Here is a 20971-nt window from a genome sequence, read left to right as displayed (position 1 = left end):
ATGATTGTTGAGACATAGAATTAATACGTCAGCTTTAAACACATACCCTTATTAGTTTCAGCAGGCCAAGATTTCTCTGAATAACCCTGAATATGAACTGGTGGAGGTTGAGAGACCTCCTTGCATCCTGTCACTCTCCCCACATCAACACTCAGCGCCTCCTGAGGCACAAAACACCAAGACATTCAACATCATCATCGTCATTATCATAATCATAATCATAATCATACTCTCCAAAAAACATGACAGCAGTTAAAAAAAAACTCCTGAAAATGACTGAGATCTGATAGTTTGTTGAGGATTTGCGAACATACCCTACTGGTGAAAGACACCAAGAGAGGACCCTCTACATTGAGGCGTGGCTCATCTGTGTTCTCAGCAAAAGGAGGTGACAGTTTAGGCAGAGAAGCTCCAGGCTTCCGTTTGACAGGGGAAACAAACTTCTCATGAGACTGAAGCTGAACTGCCGCAGGGAATTCTAATAGTTCAGCATTTGGTCTTACGGCGATGTCGGAGCAAGAATCTGCAGGACAATGTTTTCCACTCATAGTAACATCCTCGTTCTCAATATCCGAGGTTCCATCATTGTTACTCACAGCCACAGTGGGTGCACGTAAACCTGTAGAGCACTGCTTCAGTGAATCACTGTCACACTGACTGGGATCCATCATCCCTGAGCGGGTCAGTTCATGAGGTACATCGGCACAAAAAGAGAGCTCCTGATGGTCGTAAGGAACAACCCTCTTCACTTCGGGAACAACCTCCTGATCCTCCGCAAGAGTTTCCAATTCAGGATGAGAGCATTTCAGGCTGTTGGGGTTCAAAGAAAGACAAACCCTGTTATAGTTTTTCACAAATGGTGAGTAAGTAGCTGATTGAGTAACGACAACTAGCAGCTGCAGGACGATTAAGGGAATAAATGGTGCCTAGTCTGAAAGACTGACAAACTATGCACTGGTACATTTCACATACTGTGTACCCTCCAATATCTGACATATTGAATATATCTGTACTTTGGAAAACATGACCTAAACTGCAAACACTAAACCAATGGACAAATAATGCATACACAATAAAGTACTCTCATATGCACTGGGCTGCAATAATCCCATAAAGTTTGCAATCTGTATACTCACTGTTTATAAATATCAGTAATTAATTATTTAACTGCACATTGTGTAGGCTATTTCAGATCAGACTATTGCAGACTTGGCTAATAGATGACCTACATTTCAGTTTTGCTGAGAGTAACCTCGTCTTTCAATCTGCTGTGGATTTATTTCATTTTCATCTGGATCAGATGAGGCTACAAACACTTCTAAGTGTTTCAGGTTTTGAACATACCCCATGTCAAGCAGAGAGAGAAAGTCTTCTACGATGCTTTTTATTCCACAATACATGTTTATAAATCTATTTTGAAGACTTGACTTTCCAAATGATTTGCCTGTCTTCAAATATTTTCTAATGTCATTTGTTCCTTGCTTTTATTTAGAACAGTGGTTGTCAACTCCAGGACTGGGAACCCCTGCCCTGCAAACTTTTGTCTCAGCCCAGCACCAGCACAACTCATGCCGCTGATCAACAAACCATCAAACCCTTGATTAACTCAATCAGCCATGATAATGGAGTGTTAAAACAAAGATATGAAATGCACGAGTCCCCAGGACCAGTCCCAAGCTCAGACCAACTGGCCCAAGATGTGTGTACAACTTCGCTTCTTTTAACAGCTGGTATTCCAGTACAAATTGTTTTCGCCCAGGTCACACTAGTACAACAAATCCACAAAGAAAATAATTATGTGCTTTAGATCTGTGTTATGACAGTTCAGCTACATGAACACATCAAACCCGTGCTCCAGATAGCAACAAAAATGGTTGCCAGTGTGCCTTACTTTAATTCTGCAACCAGTTTTGTTTTTCTGCCAGGCGCCAGTGGCCACCATTACCCACGAGCACAAAAAAAAAGAAGAAAAAAATGTCCATACGTTTTGTTTGCGTACTGAACTCTCATCTCCTCTTCAGTCTGCTTCTACCTGCCCTATTGCGTGAACTCCTGTACGGTTTCTAACACATAAACTTCCCTGCACTCCTGTCCTGCGGTAGTTGAAGCGTCAGCTGTACAGATGAACAGAAACAGTGGCTGAAGATAAGAGAACTGTATTAAGAGCAACTATGCTCATCACTGGATTTTGTATTGAAACAATAAATGATTAAGTGCTAAGCAAAAAAAGTTACTTTGATCATTTTGGTATGTGCTTGCCATTTAGAGCCCAGGTTCATTCATCTGGAATACACATTCAAGAAATTCTTATTACCACCCATAACTGTGATAATACTACAGAGCTAGAACTGATTAGCCAAAAAATTCCCTCAAGCTAATGCCGTTGAATTATGGAGCACAACATTAAAACAAGACCAAGTGTGTTTCAGTAAGTATATTGTGATGACTTAATACATTACCTGAGGTCACTGTTTAGAGATGGGAGGGCATCCTGGGTTAATGTCAGAGGAGAGGAGAGCACATCTTTGTTTCCCAGAAAAGAGAACTTAAGTTTTGACTTCAGGAAACGGGCTTCCTGATTGTCATCCCTATAGGCCCTGGCAAAGGGGTTTAAGTCAATTTTAAGCTGGGTGATTATTGGATTTTGGTAACAGGTAACAGTATAGAACTCTGTCTTGGGGAAGGTGAACACGCGGACATTTGGACTATCCAGTGGAGCAAGCTCCTCCGAACCACGTCTTACAGGCACCACGTGAAGACGAGGCAAATAACGGTGCATAGAGTGCAGAACCACATGGCCGTCTTGGTCCATCACATTATTAGTCAGCTTCATCTTGTAGAAGGACACTGGGCCTTCCATCCAGTGACGGCCCAAGGAAGGGGAGTCAGGATGGACGTACACTCGCCTGAGCACATGGGGCTCCCCACTCCCACTGGCATCCCACATCTTTCCATTCCACCGGTACCGTGAGCCATCCACAGGCACGACGTCCATGACCAAGAGGTATTTGCAATCTGGCTCCAAGCCTTCCAAACTGAACCGACAGCAGGGAAACATGCGTCTCCCTGACTTTGAGAGTACCATCTCAGTGCCATAGCTGTGGAATCGACTCCATACAGAGTCATTCTCAAGAGTGACTGTAATGTTACTGACATCAAAACTTGGCTCGTCATGGATCTGAGTATGTGTGATGGAAGGTAAGACATGTGTGCGGTCCCCTTCTTTGGTCATTAAATTGACTGCCTGGTTCCCACTGTCCTCGCTGATTTCACCTGGCTTCAGAGAGACGCAGACTGAAGGAGAAACTGAACCAACTGGGAGATCCTCCGTGGCTAGGTCACTGTGAACGGATGATTAATGTAAACACAGGTGTGAGAAATGGGTTACTTTAAAAATGGGTGTAAACAGCTACAACCTTAATGAAAAGCATTACGGGATGAGTTCTGCTTGGAACTACTGCCAAGTGCTGCTTCTACAAGTAGAGATGCAGTATTGAGTTATTTCAGCAGCTTGCAGGACGACATTATCTGCAGTGCACATACAGGCTCAGTCTTATTTTATGCCCAAATTAGTTCCTACCGCAGCATATCAAGTTAAAGGATCATTTACGAGCAAAATATGTGGCTGCTGATGCTAGCTAGAGGAAACCAGCAGCAATACGTCGACAAACTCTGCATGTGGACCTCTGAGGCCAAGTGACGACTGAGAACAAAAAAACTGCAGATTGTTTCTTTTATTTCTCTTCCTAATTTAAAAAATCTGACACCTATAAAATCGGACACCTACAGTGAACTCTCGGGGTAGCCGACACATACGGGGGGCGTGTGTTATAAAGCCAGTTGTTAAAGTGCAGAGCTAGCTGGTATGTCGTAACTTATCTGGAGCGTGGTCGAATAAAACAGGACTAATGATCAAAGAATTTTTTTTAAAGTGCCAAAAGCCATTGAGTGGTAAGACGTTCATGTAAAATATTACGCTTCAAAAGCACTGGTTTTTAACATGCTTTTGTAGTGTTACGGCACGTGATTTGTTTTCAATTAAAGAATTACAATAACAGACATCCACACATCGCATAGCATAGCGCTGTCAGCGTTAGTTAGCTGGTAAGGTCATGACTCTTGAAAACACTGGCTTAGTTTAAAAGTTTCGATAACTGCGCACTCACAATATTCAACTCTTGGTTTCTGCTAACAGTTCTGTTGAGAATCTGAAATAGCACTGAACAAGAAACTCGTGTTTCTTTCCACGACAGATAAGCTGCTTCTTGCAAACTTCGACGCAGTTCACAAGCTTAATAATGGAGGCCTCAACTGGTAGATCATGCTGTGCACAGCGCATGCACGCACATCCACCTCAAATGGCGCGTGATTCCCAAAGCAGCATAAAGGAGCCGGGACCCTACACACTCGTGCGGTAGAAAAACTACCACAAAAGTGTGTCTTAAACGATGAGTGTCAACATGTTTTAACTTAGGCCTACCTTTATCAATCCACTGTGAACAGAGTTGCAAACGTGTCATTGATAGTCGCCTTTCCAATAGAACTTTTCACACCGTCCTTCCGATCAGCTATAGTAGCAACATCATTGCCTCTTAGAAGCGTGACGTAGCGCTCTCCATGGCGGCATTCAAGTGAGAAATTACTATGCAAGCTCCCTCCAGAGGTGGGTTTCACATTCTTTCTTAGCACAATAGTAACTAATTGCCCTTCTCTAGTACGTTCACACGCTGAAGACAAGCCCACAACAACACCCCAGTACTCCAAAGATTAATTCACACTGACAAGACTATTTTATAGACTTCTGCAATGAGTGGATGTCGAACTCTTAGATACGTTTAATAATAAAAAAATAATGTTAACCCATGCCGGTTTTAACACCTATACAAACAGTCATGCAGTGATACAGTGACAACATTTATACATATTTGATATCTATCTATCTATAGAAACCAAGAGAGAGAAACAAAAGCCTCAAAATATGTAATGATGTGACAGAGAAAGCACACAATTTCACATAACACGTTTTGTCTTACAGTATTACAGGTTGTGTGACTTCAAGACACTCACCATAAAAATATTAACTCAGAAAACATATGATGAGATTAGTATTTCTTTTCTAAACTGCTTTTTTAACGGCAAAACTTTTTCATTGATTTAAGTTTTGTGAAACAGTTGATGTGCGTCAATTTAATTATTTTATAGCAATCGTTGTCTAACATGCTGTAAGCTAATTTCGTTTTTCAGTTGATGAGGGTCGATCTAGATCATCAGCCAAATCAGAAAAGACGGTAGGCCTACATATAGGCCTAAACATCCAGACACAGCTTCCTACATGATTTGAAAGCTACAGCTGCAGGAAAACTACACTACTTGTTGAATACTGCTGACCTGTTTTGTTCACTCTAGGAATATAAGATGTTGTTGGATGGTTTCTTAATTAGATAGAACGGACTGATTAACAACTCGAAAATGAGACTGGAAAATTAATATGGTCCATGACCACTTTGTGAATCCAGCAGCATTAATACACAAACGTGATTAATGGTGTATGGTGTTCAGAAGCTATTCGCTGTGCGAAATTGTATCAACTTGTTTAGGAGGCGTTTCAAAATGGCGCCACATACTCGCTCCCAAACTCATCGTCACACACTTTGTTTAAGCTTTGTTTCACCATTTCATGATACTGTTGCACTATTCTAAAATCAATTTACGTGCCTTTCAAAACACACCGAAATCATGGCAGAGCAACCTTGCAGAATCATTTTTGAATTAGTGTGTTTGCCAGCCTGTTTGGGTGTCTTGTTTCACAAGAGGATTTGTTGACTCAACCCAGTCATCTTATTGCTTTAACTCAGTTATGTCAACGTATAGTGCCAAGTTTAATAAACTTAAATAAGTTAGTTAATACAACTTGCAGTTTGTTTACTCAACTTTACTGTGTCATAGTTTAGTTAAGAGAACTGAAAAAGATGTCAGTTGAGCTTATTTTATCAATTTGTACAAATGTGAATGAAGTTGGCTCAACATGAAATACTTAGTTTTTTCAAATTCTATTACCAAATTACTTAAGGTTACAGAAGTTTATAGATATTTCCAAAACTTACTAGGACAAGCAAAGTAATACCTACAAAGATACTGTAAATCTACATGAGAAGTAGCCCTGTCCAACCTAAACATTAACACATGAAAAATAGCTGAAAAGACATTTCAGTCAGGACTTTTATTACAATTTCAAGAACTGTATTTCAACTCCATCACACTGTTGGATTTTCTTGTAAGTAAACGAACCGGACCAAAAGCATGCTTGGAGAAAAGCTTTATTTGATGGAGATGGAATCCGGCAGCATTTCTGTCTACTCTGATTTTACTGAGCCTTTTTTCAGAGAACTGTGATGGCTTTTTATACCATGAAACAAATGACAATAGACAATAGGCTCACAATGTTGCTTAATGCAAATCAGAATCTTGGTGTTAATGCTAAAGGGCCCTTTGTCTGTGGTGGATGCCATTTGCTCACTACCGCTGGTATTTTACAATTGATTGCTGTCGCCTGCCTTAATCAATTACTCTTGGCTCCAACTGTAACATGGCACCAGAGGTGTGAAGCTTTCTTTGTAACTATGATAATAAGGCAGCCAGGTTCAACAGTTCTCTTATTCTGAACCATGTCTATTCATATGTTACTATAATCTTACAACACCCACACTCAATAAGTGTTCAATGTTGCTTTAAAATTAAAATAAATGTATCAACATATCAAAAAGACCTTACTTTGGGACATGTAGACAAAAAAGCCTTCACAGCCTCTTACACATCCTTGCTCTCACTGATGGCTGCTCAAAAACTGAAAATTATACTGTGTCCCACCCATAAAAAGAAGAGCATCCTTCCTTTGGTGGAAAAAAATCAACTCTCTAGGGACTTGTTCAACAGAGTCCACTCTGAGTGAGTGTTCAGGGTTGCTGCAGTAATATGTAGAAAGACGTACGTAGAAAAAAATATCCCTCTAACTGAGAAGCTTGCTCAAATGTCAGTCAGAACATGAAAACCTACTTCAAACATTACTCAAATGTCCATTCTGTTCATGATCGCTTTACAACATAAAATACACGTTAGTGTCTCACAGACACATTTCCTCCAAATAGAGCAACAGAGATCAGTCAGTCAGCCATGAAAACATATAATAAACTGGTGTGACCTACAGTAGAGCTATACATTTCTTTTCCTCTTAGCACATAGTGCAATGGACAAATGGTAAAAAATGAGAATGTTTCCTTTGGGACAAATGCGCAGACATTATCCTAGGCCATCCTCTAACTGAGCAATTTTTTCTTCAAAGCGTGTACCTCAGAGTACATGAGTCCAACCCAATTCCCATTGACAGGCGCTGAATCACCTCAAAGGTGTATTTAAATTCCTTTGGATAGTCAAGGTTCAGCATGTACAGCAGTCCCATCAGGTTCACAAAACAATTTACAATTTGGCTTTTAGCCGACGCTTTTATACCAAAGTAACTTACAATTAGTGCATCAATCATGTTTAACTGCCACCTTTGCAAAAGATCGTGGTAAGAATGCAAATTAATTACTTTCAGTAGCACACTCCTGTATATCCTGTAACAATAAACAGAAAACCTGCAACATAGAGACTTGTTGGTACATAGGATTTTTTAAAATTACATTTTATACCATGAAATATAAAAAAATAACATAAAAGAGAGGTTACGCATTGGGGGACAGGTGGATTCTGAAAAGGTGGGTTTTCAGTCTCCTGTGGAAGACAGCAAGAGATTCCGCAGTTCTGATTGGGTGAGGAAAGTCATCCCACCACCACAGAACAAGGGCAGAAAAAAGTGTTGGACATCACCCAAGTAACGTATGTCAATCTTTTCCTCAATTACAAGGGCGACATCGTTGTAGGAAGCTGGAAAGGATTCCTTCACATCTTCAACAACTAAAAGAATTCCAATTACCATTCCGTCGATGACATCCTCTTCAGGATCCAGGCTTCATGCAAAAACAAACAAAAAACAACCACAAAGGTGCCTGTGCTTCAGAGATGCTTTCCATATAGTGCATACACACAGAGGACACATGAAACAACAAGTGTAACCCTGCTCTTGTGAACTACTTTTCTTTGGATCATCTTGTGTGACATTTCGCCGCTTATCTCACACATCTTCATGAATGTAGAAGAATTCTCCCTCATGTACCATGGTAGGCCCTGTAACGCTGCTGCCCTCTTCATTTGGTTCGCTGTCTGCCAAAACACATATGATACATAAATACAGTTGCTATCGGAAATATATAACCTCCTCACACCACAAGACATTCTGGTGATTTGAAAAAAATTTAATGAAAACATACAATCTAAAGACTCAGTAAATAGTGACAGAAAGTGTTCAAATACACATTCAAATTGTTTTGAGAACATTACATTGAGGTTACATGTGAACATAGAATGAATTTGGAATGGCAGCCCTATTGCCTCAAAGTATTTTAAGGTAAAGAAATGTACTTACATCCTTGTCGAGGCTCTCCAGTAAGGACGTCATTTCTTTAGTCCTCTCATAGTGCCTTGACCTGAACAATTGAAGGAGTTTCTGCAGATGTATGTCCAGACTTTCATGGAGCGAACTGAAGTCCATCAACTGGCCAGGTGAATTCTTTGGTGATCTTTATGAAGAAGTGGCATTACATAATTTTAGTGCAGTGGCATTACATCATTTTAGTCCAAGTTGAATGTGACCAAAATTTTCACATTTCTGCCCAGATATTATATTTGGTATTGCACGAGGCTATAGACGTGAAACCATTTGAAAATTTCAATTGAACATGCAATATATGAAATATAAAAACAATATTACTTTGTCATGCCTGTTGCTACAGCACATCTTTGAAGCCTAAGATTTTGTGTTGGTAAAACTCAAAGCACACAAAGCCAACAAAAACAAATACACACTTTACCTGTCTTTCAGTAAAAAGTGCAGGCCAACTGGCTTTCATTTTGGACACAGGTGGCTCCTCTTCAACAGTCTCTTGTCTTCTCAATGCATATGTGATGTTCATTGTAGCATCAATGAAGGCCATGTTTGGGGTTGTTTTTCTAAACTCTTGGGCCATCTTTTCATACTCTTCTTCAAGATGTATTCAGTCTCTTCCCTGGGGGAGATCTGGAAGGAAGTTTGTTTCAGACCATCTGGGTTTCTTTACTTTATTTCTCTTCCCTTGCATGTCTCCAGGACCTCTCTTCTCAGAATTTACCTTCAGCTCTTGACAGCCTGCATCTCTCAACTTCTGCCTGTAATTGCCCATCCTAAACTTTAAACTTAAGTTCCATCCATATCATCCAGATGTGGAGCCAGGTTCTTTTAGGCAAGGGTGTTTTTCAATGAGTGCAATGGCTACACTCTCAAATTCTTCATTACCAGGGTCGGCCTTGAAGGTATATATTGCTTTGGTAGTCTTCCCTAGAATCCCAGACTTCATGTCCCTTGAAATGGATAGAAGTCTTCCATCTTTTGTGAAAGCATCATTGCCTTGCCTGACCCTCAGCTCAGCATCATACAGGAAGGTGGGAATGGGAAAGAGAGTTGGCCATGGCTGTGAACAGCCTGCAGATGACTCTGAATGGCTTCTCAATGAACAGGATTTTGATGGAGATGATGGTAAATCTAAACTTAAAGTGTCCAATCAGCCAGGCAGAAATTGACTTTCAATGTAACCTTCTCCTCTGGTAGATCATCTGGACATGTGAGGTTACAGAAGTCTTGAAAGTCCTCATCGTAATATTGAAGGTCAAATGAGGAGCGTAACTGCAATTTGTTTTTCAACACCAGTTTCAGGCCATCAACAGAATCTGGAACCAAGTCCAATCAGACCTTCCTAATGTTCTGTGATGAAATCATCACAACAGCATCTTCCTTTTGAGTGAGAAACTCTCAGGACATGTCTGGAGATGGAGAAAAAACAATCAGAGATAAGACAAAATGAGTAATAAAGCCAATAAATTTTCATTCATTAGTTTTTGCATTTCAAGTTCTTTAGCTAATTCTTTGAACTCTGAGCCGTTTTTTCCTTTTTTCTTTACTTTGCTTTTTTTTTTTCAGGGGAATCTGCTCTATACGATTGTGAGTTGACATTGTACACCATGTAAACTAAAATAACAATTTGACTATACCTTAGTGAAACAAGAAAGCTTTTGGTGTCACAATCAGTTTACTTTCTCTTATGTATGGATACAGGGGTTGATATCCCTTAAGTTCATGTGATTCCACAGTCTCCAGTTCAGCAGGTGCTCTATGTACCATGCTTGATATGATTCAGTAATGAAAGACACTCTGCTGGACACAACCACAATTTTAACTAGTTACCCAAAGTCGGCCCCACGGACAGAAACACACGCTCTGAATACTCGGTGCTATAGAGCCGAGCATGGGTTGCAAGAGATACAAGAGTTATGTTTCCATATTTCAGCTCTACAACCTGCTTCATAGAGTTGTCAGGCAGCAACTGGAGGAGACACTTTTTACATTGCAATGCGTGGGCTAATAAATGTTTCAATGATTTTGAGGTTAAACATTGCACAGACTCTCTCCATGTCCTCCTGTTCTCTCTCTCTCTCTCTCTCTCTCTCTCTCTCTCTCTCTCTTTCTGACCCTTTCTATCTCTATTCACCCTTCCCTGACCTTTTTATCACTTGTCACCATTCCTTGACCCTTCCTATCTCTTTTCACCATTCCTTGACCATTTCTATTCCTTGGTAAATTCCAAGGAGTGTCTTCTCCCTTCATGCAGAGACACCCCCCAAAAGAATAGCAGCACCCCCCACCTGCAAATCAGATAAAATTCCAGACTTCCTGCTATCCTTCAGTTCAGCTTTCAGCGAAGCTGCAGTTCAGCTATTGGTTCAGCTTCAGCTCCAGTTGAGCTCCGGTTGTCCCAACCATAATGTAGCCCTTCCGTTCTGACCCGCTCATCTCTGCAAAGAATCAGCCCAGCCTCACCACTTTGGAAGATCTGCGATGCTGAAAGATTCTCCCAGCATCGACACGAAGTCTTACTCACAGTCTCCTATTGCTAACCTCAGATACTCTGGTCTCTCCTATCTGAGCATGGCTGGGCCTGCTCTTCTGTCTCCCCCTTTTTCTCTCCTTCCCTCACTTTAGGCCCTTTTGGACTGAACAGTTCTAGGGTCTCATTTGACAGGAACTACCCCCTGCGGAGCTTCCCCTAGAACTACATACGTTCTAGGGATTTTTTTCTGTTTGCATTCGCACCGCCAGTAGGAACGCTGAAGTGATGTAAGCCGGCCGACGGTATAGCAGTTAAGAGCTGTTGTTTACGACTAACCAGGATAGCTGCACAAATTTAATGACTTTTAAGACCTTTTAAATACTGTCAAAAGGAAAAAAATACCATAACTGCGGCAAAAGAAATCGACAAACTAGACTACAGTATGCACAATTAAGAAGTTTCATTCAATTTGAATGACAGAAATATTGAGTGCACATTAGATAACATATAACTGCCTTCTCATTGATGAAAATAAAACTATATGGCAATAGACCCAGTCCCATGGAAAAAATGCCCCCCTGCATTTACCACCATAGTACTTTTCGGGTGCTAGCATAGCGCTTGTGCCTGACGCTTTCTCGCAGCATCGTGTTTTTTTTTTTTCCTTTTTCCCTGCTGCAGCCCTCAAATCGTAAGCTGGATAAACACGTTCTTATTTTAGGTTAAAATGCAGATCACATTTACATTCACTTACATTTAAAAAACTAAATGTAAGACATTCTAAGACTTTATATTTTGCACGGATCTTTAAAAATGGCGGTTGCAATCATCGTATACCTGCGTCTGGACCAATGGCTGTACACCTACGTCACAAGTTTCCTATTGCGCTGCGAAAGTACCTACCCTGAAGTAGGAGCTAAAAAAGCTCCTCAAACGGCATTCTAAGAACTACGATCGTTCTAAGTTCCTGCGGTGCAAACACGGGAGAAAGGGGGTACTTTCTCCAACAGTTCTAAGAACTATGGAAAAGTTCCTCCGGTGCGAAAGTGCCTTTTGGGTGTAAGTAACTCCACTAGAACATCACTCAGATAGTTCTTTTGGTTTAGCGTACTCACGTAGTTGTTCATTCATACATACTTTAAATAACGAGGATATTGTTACTGTCTACCATTAGTTGTTTGTCTTCTTGTGAGTAGGTTAGATGCTGTTGTATGTGTGTGTCTAGCGGATGTGCCTAAATTCAACCTAATTTCCAATTTATTCAACATTAGATTCATGCTGTACTGTTGAATTTGATCACTGTAATAAGCATGTACATTTGTGTTCCTACTCTTTGACTACATGATAAATTATTTCCAAGTTACTGAATGTGGTGATCCAGGAACTTAGTTAGCTATAGAAGTATTGAATTCGAAGAGTATTGTATTTGCTACTTTAATGCTATTATTGAAAATATAGTAAGGCTGATGAGTTATTCTGAATAATTTCTAGGTTCAGTATTCAGAGCGCTGAGCTATAAATAGAGGTTTGCAGAGTAACTGTAATTTCACTGGGTACAGGTTCTGAAATAAGGTTATGGTTACAGCTACGTGATATTAGTACTAAGTCTAATATTCACAGTACACCATTACCAGAATTTCCCAGTACCATTAGCAATATGTTTCCACATCTTCATACTGTACTTTTCATCTCTCTCCCTCTCTCTCTCTCTTTTATTTTTACTTTTAACTAAACTAAGTTTTATGGGCTGTCTGAACCTCCCCACCACCTCCCCCTCCTTTAACTGGGGGAAACAGAACAATCAGAAACTTCAAAAAAAAAAAATTGTAAATCAAAAGATTCTATTTTGTATTGGAAATAGAAACAATTTACAGTAAAGATGTATTAAAAATATCCTTCAGTTGAAGGGAATAATTGTGATTCTTGATGTGTTAACGTTACTGCAGTTTGCTAGGGAAACGTGTATTACTATTTTATAGTAATTTGCACTGACTCAGTGGGGACAACTACAGAATATAGGGATCACTTTTCAATAATGTGTAGTAAATGAAACAGCCTCCAACTGGGTTTTTTTCAAATGGAGGAAATGAACACATACAGCTATACACTACAGGTTCTAAGCTTCGTTTTGACGTATAGGTTGTGGGGGTAATCCAGCTGCCACACCAGGCTTTTGTCTCGCTAGTGCCCGCACCTTACATGGTGGGAGCAACTAGAGAATAGCAATCACTTTTCAATAATTTGTAGTAAATGAAACGACTAGTTAGTGCAATCAAAGTCCTATGGGCAGAGTGGGCATTTTTATCTTGTGGCCCTCCACAATGATATGAACGATTTGAATAAACATAATGGCTGATGGACAGACACGTCAGTCATGTTTTTTCCCCCCGAATAATAACGAGCAACTTCGGGTAGAAGAAGTATGTGATTCCATCGCATTATTCATACTTTCCACTTGGCATGTCTAGATGGTAAACTGAAGAAAGCTGGTGTTTTGTTGGTAGAGTGAGCAAAATGTTTCTGAAATTGTGAGAATCGTGCACCACTCTTTTAAAAAAGCTATGCTTTGCTCCAAACCTGATCGTTCAGAAATCAATCAGCAGCAGTGTTAATTTCGTCGACGAAAACTCTGATTAAAAGTGTTCGTCAACGAACTGTTTTCTACCACGAAAAAGGAGACGATAAGTAAATAAAAATGCACCTCTGAAAATAAAAACTAAATAAAAATCTATTACCATTTTCGCTGAGGAATACTAACGAAACGATAATGTCAGACACAGAGGAATGGACAAGCAATTATAGCCTCTCCCCTCTAGAAATCGAACGTTAAACATTTTAAGTAACCTTAACTTGGCAACCAGCCAAAAGTCCCATAATGTACGATCATTTGAACATTTCATGATATTTAGCATGAGTGGTTGTAATCAGGAAAGGCTATCTCATTTTGATTCATCTCCCGACACGATCAGGATGGTAAGACATGGATCTTATGTGGGTGTTGTGACGGCCTCCACTCTGTATCTGTGTCGGGTGTAGTTGGGTGTCAGAGTGGGAGGGCCGTCCTGGTTGATGTTGGGCACCTGGGTGCTCTGATCTCCAGGTGTATAAAGCCTAAAGGGAACTGACGGTTCTGCCTCTCTCACCCCTCCCCTTCCTCTCTTGCGTTCCCCTTCCTTCTACCCCTTTTCTGTTTCTTTCTTCCTTAGGCCTCCACCATTTGTTTCATGAGGATTTTTGGTTACTGCATTTCAACACCTCCACACTTGTCTTACACACATCCATAGCTTGCCTACACTACTGATACTACTGATTACCAGTCTAATTGTTAAATTATTGGTGGTTTTTGCTTTGATAATAAATTTGCTTTGTCCTTAATGTGATCTGTGCGTGGTCTGCCCTTCTTTTTGTCACCTCTTCTGAGCCGAGTCGTGACAGTGTTTACGCATCTCTTCTTTCAGCCAATCGTTGTTGTGATGATTAACTCACGAGCATGAATACTTAACCAATAATCAAATCTTTACAAATCAGAAGTTTTGGGTATTTTATACTGAATGCAGTAAGTTACGGGCCAGTACTATATTTACTCAGTGCAATGCAATTATTGTTATAATATTACAAATTATGAGCTCGTCAAATGAGCGCCCACTCATATGAAGAGAGTTTGCACTAGATATAGCTTACTGCTGCATCCACGTGAAAACAGCAAAAAAAAGGTGCTAAACCGGAAGGTGAGGACAGGAGAAAGGCAAAGTTTTTCTTTAAACAATGTGGCTTATTGGCGGTGTCAAAAAGTCATTCGTCTCAGTGAATATGTGTTTTCTGAAATTACATATTTACACGTATTTGTTCTCTTGGTTATGACTCGCATACGATAATTTCCCTCAAAATACGATAATTTTAAGCCTCTGATCCGATACTTAAACATTTCCCATCTGGAAACGCTGTTGGCAACTCATATCATGGCTACTCTCTGAACAAGAAAAAGAATGGATTTGTGACTCATTTTAGCTATAATACAACTGAAAATAAAACGCACTGTAAACAATGTGAGTGCAAAACCGATTGGAAGAATACCTCAAACCTCAAGAGGCATTTGAAGACACACCACCAAGAAATATATGATAAAAAATTTGACTTCTATCAAAATCAACTTAAAGGCTTGACTTTGTGAGCTAGAAGCGACAGCTATGTTTTCTTGTTCACTTGACTTGGTAACGTTAATTGTGCATACCTATGGCAAGCCTAAGAATATCTGTGTGCTTGATGAAATCACTGTTATGATTTAATTTAAAAAAAAATGCAAATTGACGAAAATGTGACTAAAACTTGTCTAGTTTTCGTTTACTAAAACTAGACTAAAACTAATGATCAAATGACTAAAATATGACAAAAACGAATATGTATTTTAGTCAAAAGACTAAAACTAAGACTAAATCAAAATCACCTGCCAAAATTAACACTGATCAGGAGCCCAAGTATTTGAATCAGTTCTGGATAATGTTCCAAAAAGTGGTGCTTGGGCAGGGGAAGGAAACCAGGAAACAACTCTCTTAATAGGCACCTGTGATCGCAGATTTTACACTCCAAGTATGATAATGTCTCACCTGAAAATGTCCACGAGCCAGAAGTTCAACTATGTCTTTCAAATCTAATAGAATTTGCCATGTTTTGTCATTTTCTGGTATAGCGTGACCGATCATCAATGGCAGTAGTCTCAGTAGTGTCCAATTCTCATGGCAATTCCCACCAATAGAATTTTTCAATGCGAAAGACCTGGAAATTGGTCGCAGTCTGTTTGTTTTGTCTGTAAACTTGAAAAGGAACAATTCAGTGATGGAATTCAGATAATCTATCGTAAGTTACTGGAAACACTCCTTCATTCATCTCATGAATGTCAATATCTTGCAGGGTGGCTATACAAAACCAGCAAAATTTATCAACATTAAAATTCTCTCGAAATCCAGCAAACGAGTGGGCCCCAAAGTTATCTGTGGAAACATACGGCACAGTACTTCTAACCGTTGTTCCCAAATTATGAACAACCTTGCTGCTCAAGTATTCCAAGGTCTTTTATCAGTGGTTCAAGAATGGCACCATACCCATAGTTCTTCACGCCATTGCTATGACACAGACATGCAAAATAGATTGACTGTTCAGATGACCTATACCGTATTGGTAAATTTGAAATGACCCAATACACTACACAGACCTTATGTTTTCTTTTGGATGTTCCTACTGAGTTGCAGACCTTGAAGTCATCTATATACAGTCTTAGAGTAATGTTTAGATCTTCTGACGAGAGCAAAATATTCTCTTTGCAGTATAGACTGTCTCTGTATGTTTTACACTGAGACAAGTGTTGTCTTAGACACGTAAAATTGTTTGCATACGCAGTAAGAGAGATGCAACTTTGTGTTGAAGCAAATCATGCAGGTCTTGATCCAATATGTAATAGTTTGTTGTTAAGTCTAGATGGTTTGAATGTGTCTCAAAGTCTGTACTTTCAAAGTTTGAAGTGCCTGGAGTACAAGTTTGATACAAGTTTGTACAAAAATGTCAATGGTACAAAGGTGTTTCCTGCTCTTGTGTGCTAGAAAAGTACTATATATGGTAGACTAATGGTGTGCAGTTCACAAATGAGTCTTTTTTTTTTTAATAGCCCTTTTTTATAATTCGGCTGCTTCCAGTCAACTGCATGCAATTGGTCGGAACCTTTGGTATCGCTACGCAATGTGTAGCACAGTACTTTTAATCATTGTAATACAGACAAAAGCATCTGAATTTAGGTAAACCGCTGTAGTGTCATGACTCAAAAACTGGAGTTCAAAAGCACAAGTTCAAGCTCAGACAGCTCAGGTTTGAACTCGGATGCTCGAGTACAAAAGCACGAGTTCGAAAACCCGAGTTCAACAGCTCAACTTCGACAGTTTGATGCAGTGGACAAGTCTAACCGAAGACACCCGAAAACTTAACTTGTTCTCAGTCATTCTTTCGATTCAGTGGATACACCATTCTAGAATCCCATAAGATCTAACTAGCAGATCTTCGGAAACAAGGAAGTAAGAGGCTGAAAGACATGCAGGCTCGCTTTTGTGTGACAAAACAAAAACTTTTGTGTAGCTACTATTGCAAAGTATTGGTTTATGTTACACGACTAAAAATTTGATATTAGAAACTTTTTTTCTCAACAATTAAAGAATTGCACGGTTTGTTTGAAAGAAAGAAATAAAAAGAGTTTTAAGGACATGCTTGTAATTGTATGATGTTGAACTGACGTGTTGTAGGCTATGCATGTTTATTGATACATTGATTTATTTTACCATTTTGAAATTTAAATATAAAGGGAACATTAGCAAAGAAGAAATAAATAGCTTTTTGTAAATTATGCATAGCTTGAGTAGTTATTTTTTTCAACTTTAGATTTGTACATGGCCTTTTACATTCAATGTAAAGCTTCAGCAAGTGAGGTAAGCAGAAGAAACAAGTGAGGAAGCATATCAGAAGTGCAAAAGAATCAAAATTTGAAAAAACTTGGTCAGTGTCTCAAACTGTTCGAAAGAATCAGTTCACTAAAATGAATCGAACTGCCCACCACTCTACTGGACTGAAAACTACAGTCTTTAAAGAGACATTTCACAGTTTCCTTATTGTGTATGCATATTTTTAGATGCGCAAAATACTTTGTATCACTACAAGTCTCTGAGAAATGTGCAGTTTCAGAGATGTATCTGGCCCAAAAGAGCACACACAGTCTGCATAGACACAGAGAAGAGGACAGTTCCTTGCTTGATGACAGTGTTTCAGTTTGTAATGGACAATTAGTGTGCGTTGGCTGGGTGAGGAGTAATAACAACACTTGCAGGACCACCTCATTCAAGTACAACTGCCAACACACCACACAGCCTGCACTGAAGTGATCCTGTACAGAAAAAGTCAAGAAGTGAAGTGGAGTCCACATACAAGGAGAATCACAAGGGTGAGTTGACTTTTCAGTCAAAGGACAGCCCAAAAAACGAGCGCTAGAAACAGTAAGATAGTAGCAAACTGAATGTCAGCGAGGGCCAACTTCTTTGCTGGATTTCCAGCCCACAGCTGGACAGCTAGCTTGCTAACATGCTAACGTATTCCCCAATAAGCAAAATCCCTAGTGGAAATTCCAGTTCAAATCCAGTAGAAAATCCCAGTAGACATCCAGTAGATATCCAGTAGAACACCAGTAGACAACCATTTAAAAACCAATAGCAATTTTAACTGGTTCCTATTGGTTTTTATGGGGAAATTGAAACACTGGTTTCATAACTGGTTTCTACTGGAATGCCAATAGAAATTTCTACTGGAATGTATTGGTCTGGTTCCAGTTGAAAAACAACTGATAGAAACTGCTGGTCTCAAATGGTCTGTATTGGTTGAACTGGTCTCAGATGGTTTGTATTGGTTTTAGCTGGAGACAACTGGGTTATTGAGTTCACAATGGTGTGTGAAATGTTACAGTTGGTATTTAAATGGATTAAACTAATTTCAGTTAGTTTAACCTGGAATTATAGTGAATAAATTAAATGCAGTGATGTATGTTTTAACAGTTTACTTCCACCACGTCCACACAGGCCCAGAACACACACACCTTTGTAGACTGTAATCTATATATACACCTTGATAATAACAATTTAACAGAGAATACTGAAATACAAGCAACAAGTAAATGTATAAGGAATACCTTTATTGTCATCGTAAATGTACAACGAGATTCAGAGTGCAGTACCAAGCAACGTAGAAGGAATTAAAATATAACTACAAAGTGTAAACAGAAAATGTAAAAGAAAATATAGAAACATAAAAATACGGATATAAATTTATGTTTAAGTGGCAATGCAGTGCCTCAGGAAATGTTTTGTTTGATTGATTTAATAGGCTATACAGTACATTGGATGATGGAAATTTCTAAACATTTAAATGGCAGTGTCAAATTCTAGGCTACTTAATAGGCCTAAGCATGGTTAACTAAGCATACAACATTCGCTGGTAATAGTTATAAGTACAATACAGAATTTCACTTTTAAATCATGCTTTGTTGTTCTTAATGGAGGTGACCTCCAATCCAGCGCTGCCTTTGTCGTTCTTAATCGCGGTGACCTCCGTGGTGGGTGACGCTGTTTCTGTCCTGGGAGGGGGCCCTCTTGTTCTCCGCTGTCGTAGCGAGTTCTCGATCTTCAGCTGCATTATATACAATCCGTAACTACGTACTCACTAAACGCATTAACAGCAGCAGGCATACTCAATATAAAGCCGTATCTACAAACAGCTGTTATCTGGCCAGCCTAACGTTATGGTTAACTAAAAATGAACAGTAGCAAGCATGTGCTACATTGAATATACAGTCTCAATGGGGACACACAGGAACTGATTCGGTAAAGTTATCACCTGTCTTTAACTATAGTTATAACTATTCGTTGACATGAATTGAATTCATGTTCAATTTAAAAACACTTATTTTTAAAAGAAACACTAACGGTTAAAACACTTTACAAATGACTTGACATTTTCAAAAAACAATGTATTCTCTTTAGTGCACTTTGTGCGTTGTTAATTGATGAATCAAACAATTCATTTCATTATATTTCATTATTTTTGAGTGCATTCTCAATTTACAGCACTTTCTCACCAAGTGCAGGTATTGGGTTTGTTAGACCAGTTGAGACCAATTGTTTCCAGTTGAAATGAATAGCAGACAACACCAGTTACATCCTATTGGTTTCAACTGGGTGGAACTGGTGAAGCAGCCACTGCCCATGGCTCTGTTGGTCTAAATGGGTTTTAAATGGTTTCAACTGGTATTCTTAACTGGGCAAACCATTAGACTCTGACAACCCAATTGGAACCAACTGAAACCAGTATAGACCATTTGAGACCAGTTCATCCCAATAGACTAACTACTGGATTTTCAACTGGAATTTCCACTAGGGATGAACTAAACATGAAAATTGGCAAAAGTTGTGGTGACGGCCCATCTGAGACAGAGACTAGATTAATTTGCATTGCCTACTGATGAACTAACTAGATTAAATTTAAATGTACTCACTTGATAACGGTTAGAGGAAGATAGCATCCAACTTCTTTGCTGGATTTCAGAGTGCACAATACTGTGCATGTGGCAATGACGTCATATTGTGGGCGCATGTGTGTGACATAAAATGCAGAGGCTGACATATCTTCTGAAGTTAACTGAATGGATTAAAATGATTTTTCATGTCTTTTTTCATGGTGAAGTTATTGTAACTCGTCATACGCTGTATGTCGCCAAGTCGCTGTGTTGCCTAGCTGTCACTTGCAGCCAGCTTGTGGGTGTTGCTAACGAAGTTTTGATTAAGTAGGCTACAAATGTGTTGACAGGAGATTATAAATATGTATTATATTTTATATCTAATTTTACATTATATTAACATCGTCTCTACTATATTCATCATGGAGTTGTATGTTTGTATTTTCTTAAAGGCAGCCCTATGAATATATCACCAAATCAGGTGTTTTCCCACTGAAAAATATGTTTTGAAGCAATATTATTTTCCTATAAATAGTGTGACCTTGCTTCAAACTCTAGCATTTCACCATGGACCACCAAGTAGCATTCACAATCGCTGCTATCCATACGCGGAGACAACGCCGCCAGAGATCCTTGTGGGTGCACAGTAACCTGCAGACCCACAACAAGTATGGTGAATTCCATCAGCTGGTTCAGGAGTTGTGTCTGGACAATGGCTGGTTCCAGGATTATTTCAGGCTGTTGAAAACCCAGTTTGATGCCTGGTAAAGGTGGCACCCCGGATTGCCAGGATGGATACAAATTACTGGCGAGCCATTCCTTCAGCCGAATGGCTCACCATTTGCCTACGGTGAGTGTAACTATTTTATTGGAGGTGTAATTTAATGCAGCTATTCTGTAGAATAAAAAGCCCACAAAA

General features: G+C 39.4%; 1 protein-coding gene across 1 annotated transcript; it reads right to left on the bottom strand.

The window, feature by feature from the left end:
* Positions 1-2455: 2455 nt before the first annotated feature.
* mgab (MAX dimerization protein MGA b) lies at positions 2456-7456 on the bottom strand. Its single transcript, XM_030772144.1, has 2 exons — positions 7347-7456; positions 2456-3341 (listed from the first exon to the last, which is right to left on the bottom strand). Exons 1-2 carry the CDS (start codon positions 7454-7456, stop codon positions 2456-2458), a joined length of 996 nt encoding a protein of 331 aa, XP_030628004.1.
* Between the last annotated feature and the right edge of the window lie 13515 nt (positions 7457-20971).

Source organism: Chanos chanos, chromosome 4 (genome assembly GCF_902362185.1).
Source record: "Chanos chanos chromosome 4, fChaCha1.1, whole genome shotgun sequence".
Classification (NCBI taxonomy): Eukaryota; Metazoa; Chordata; class Actinopteri; order Gonorynchiformes; family Chanidae; genus Chanos; species Chanos chanos.
This window is presented reverse-complemented; position numbering and strand designations above follow the sequence as displayed.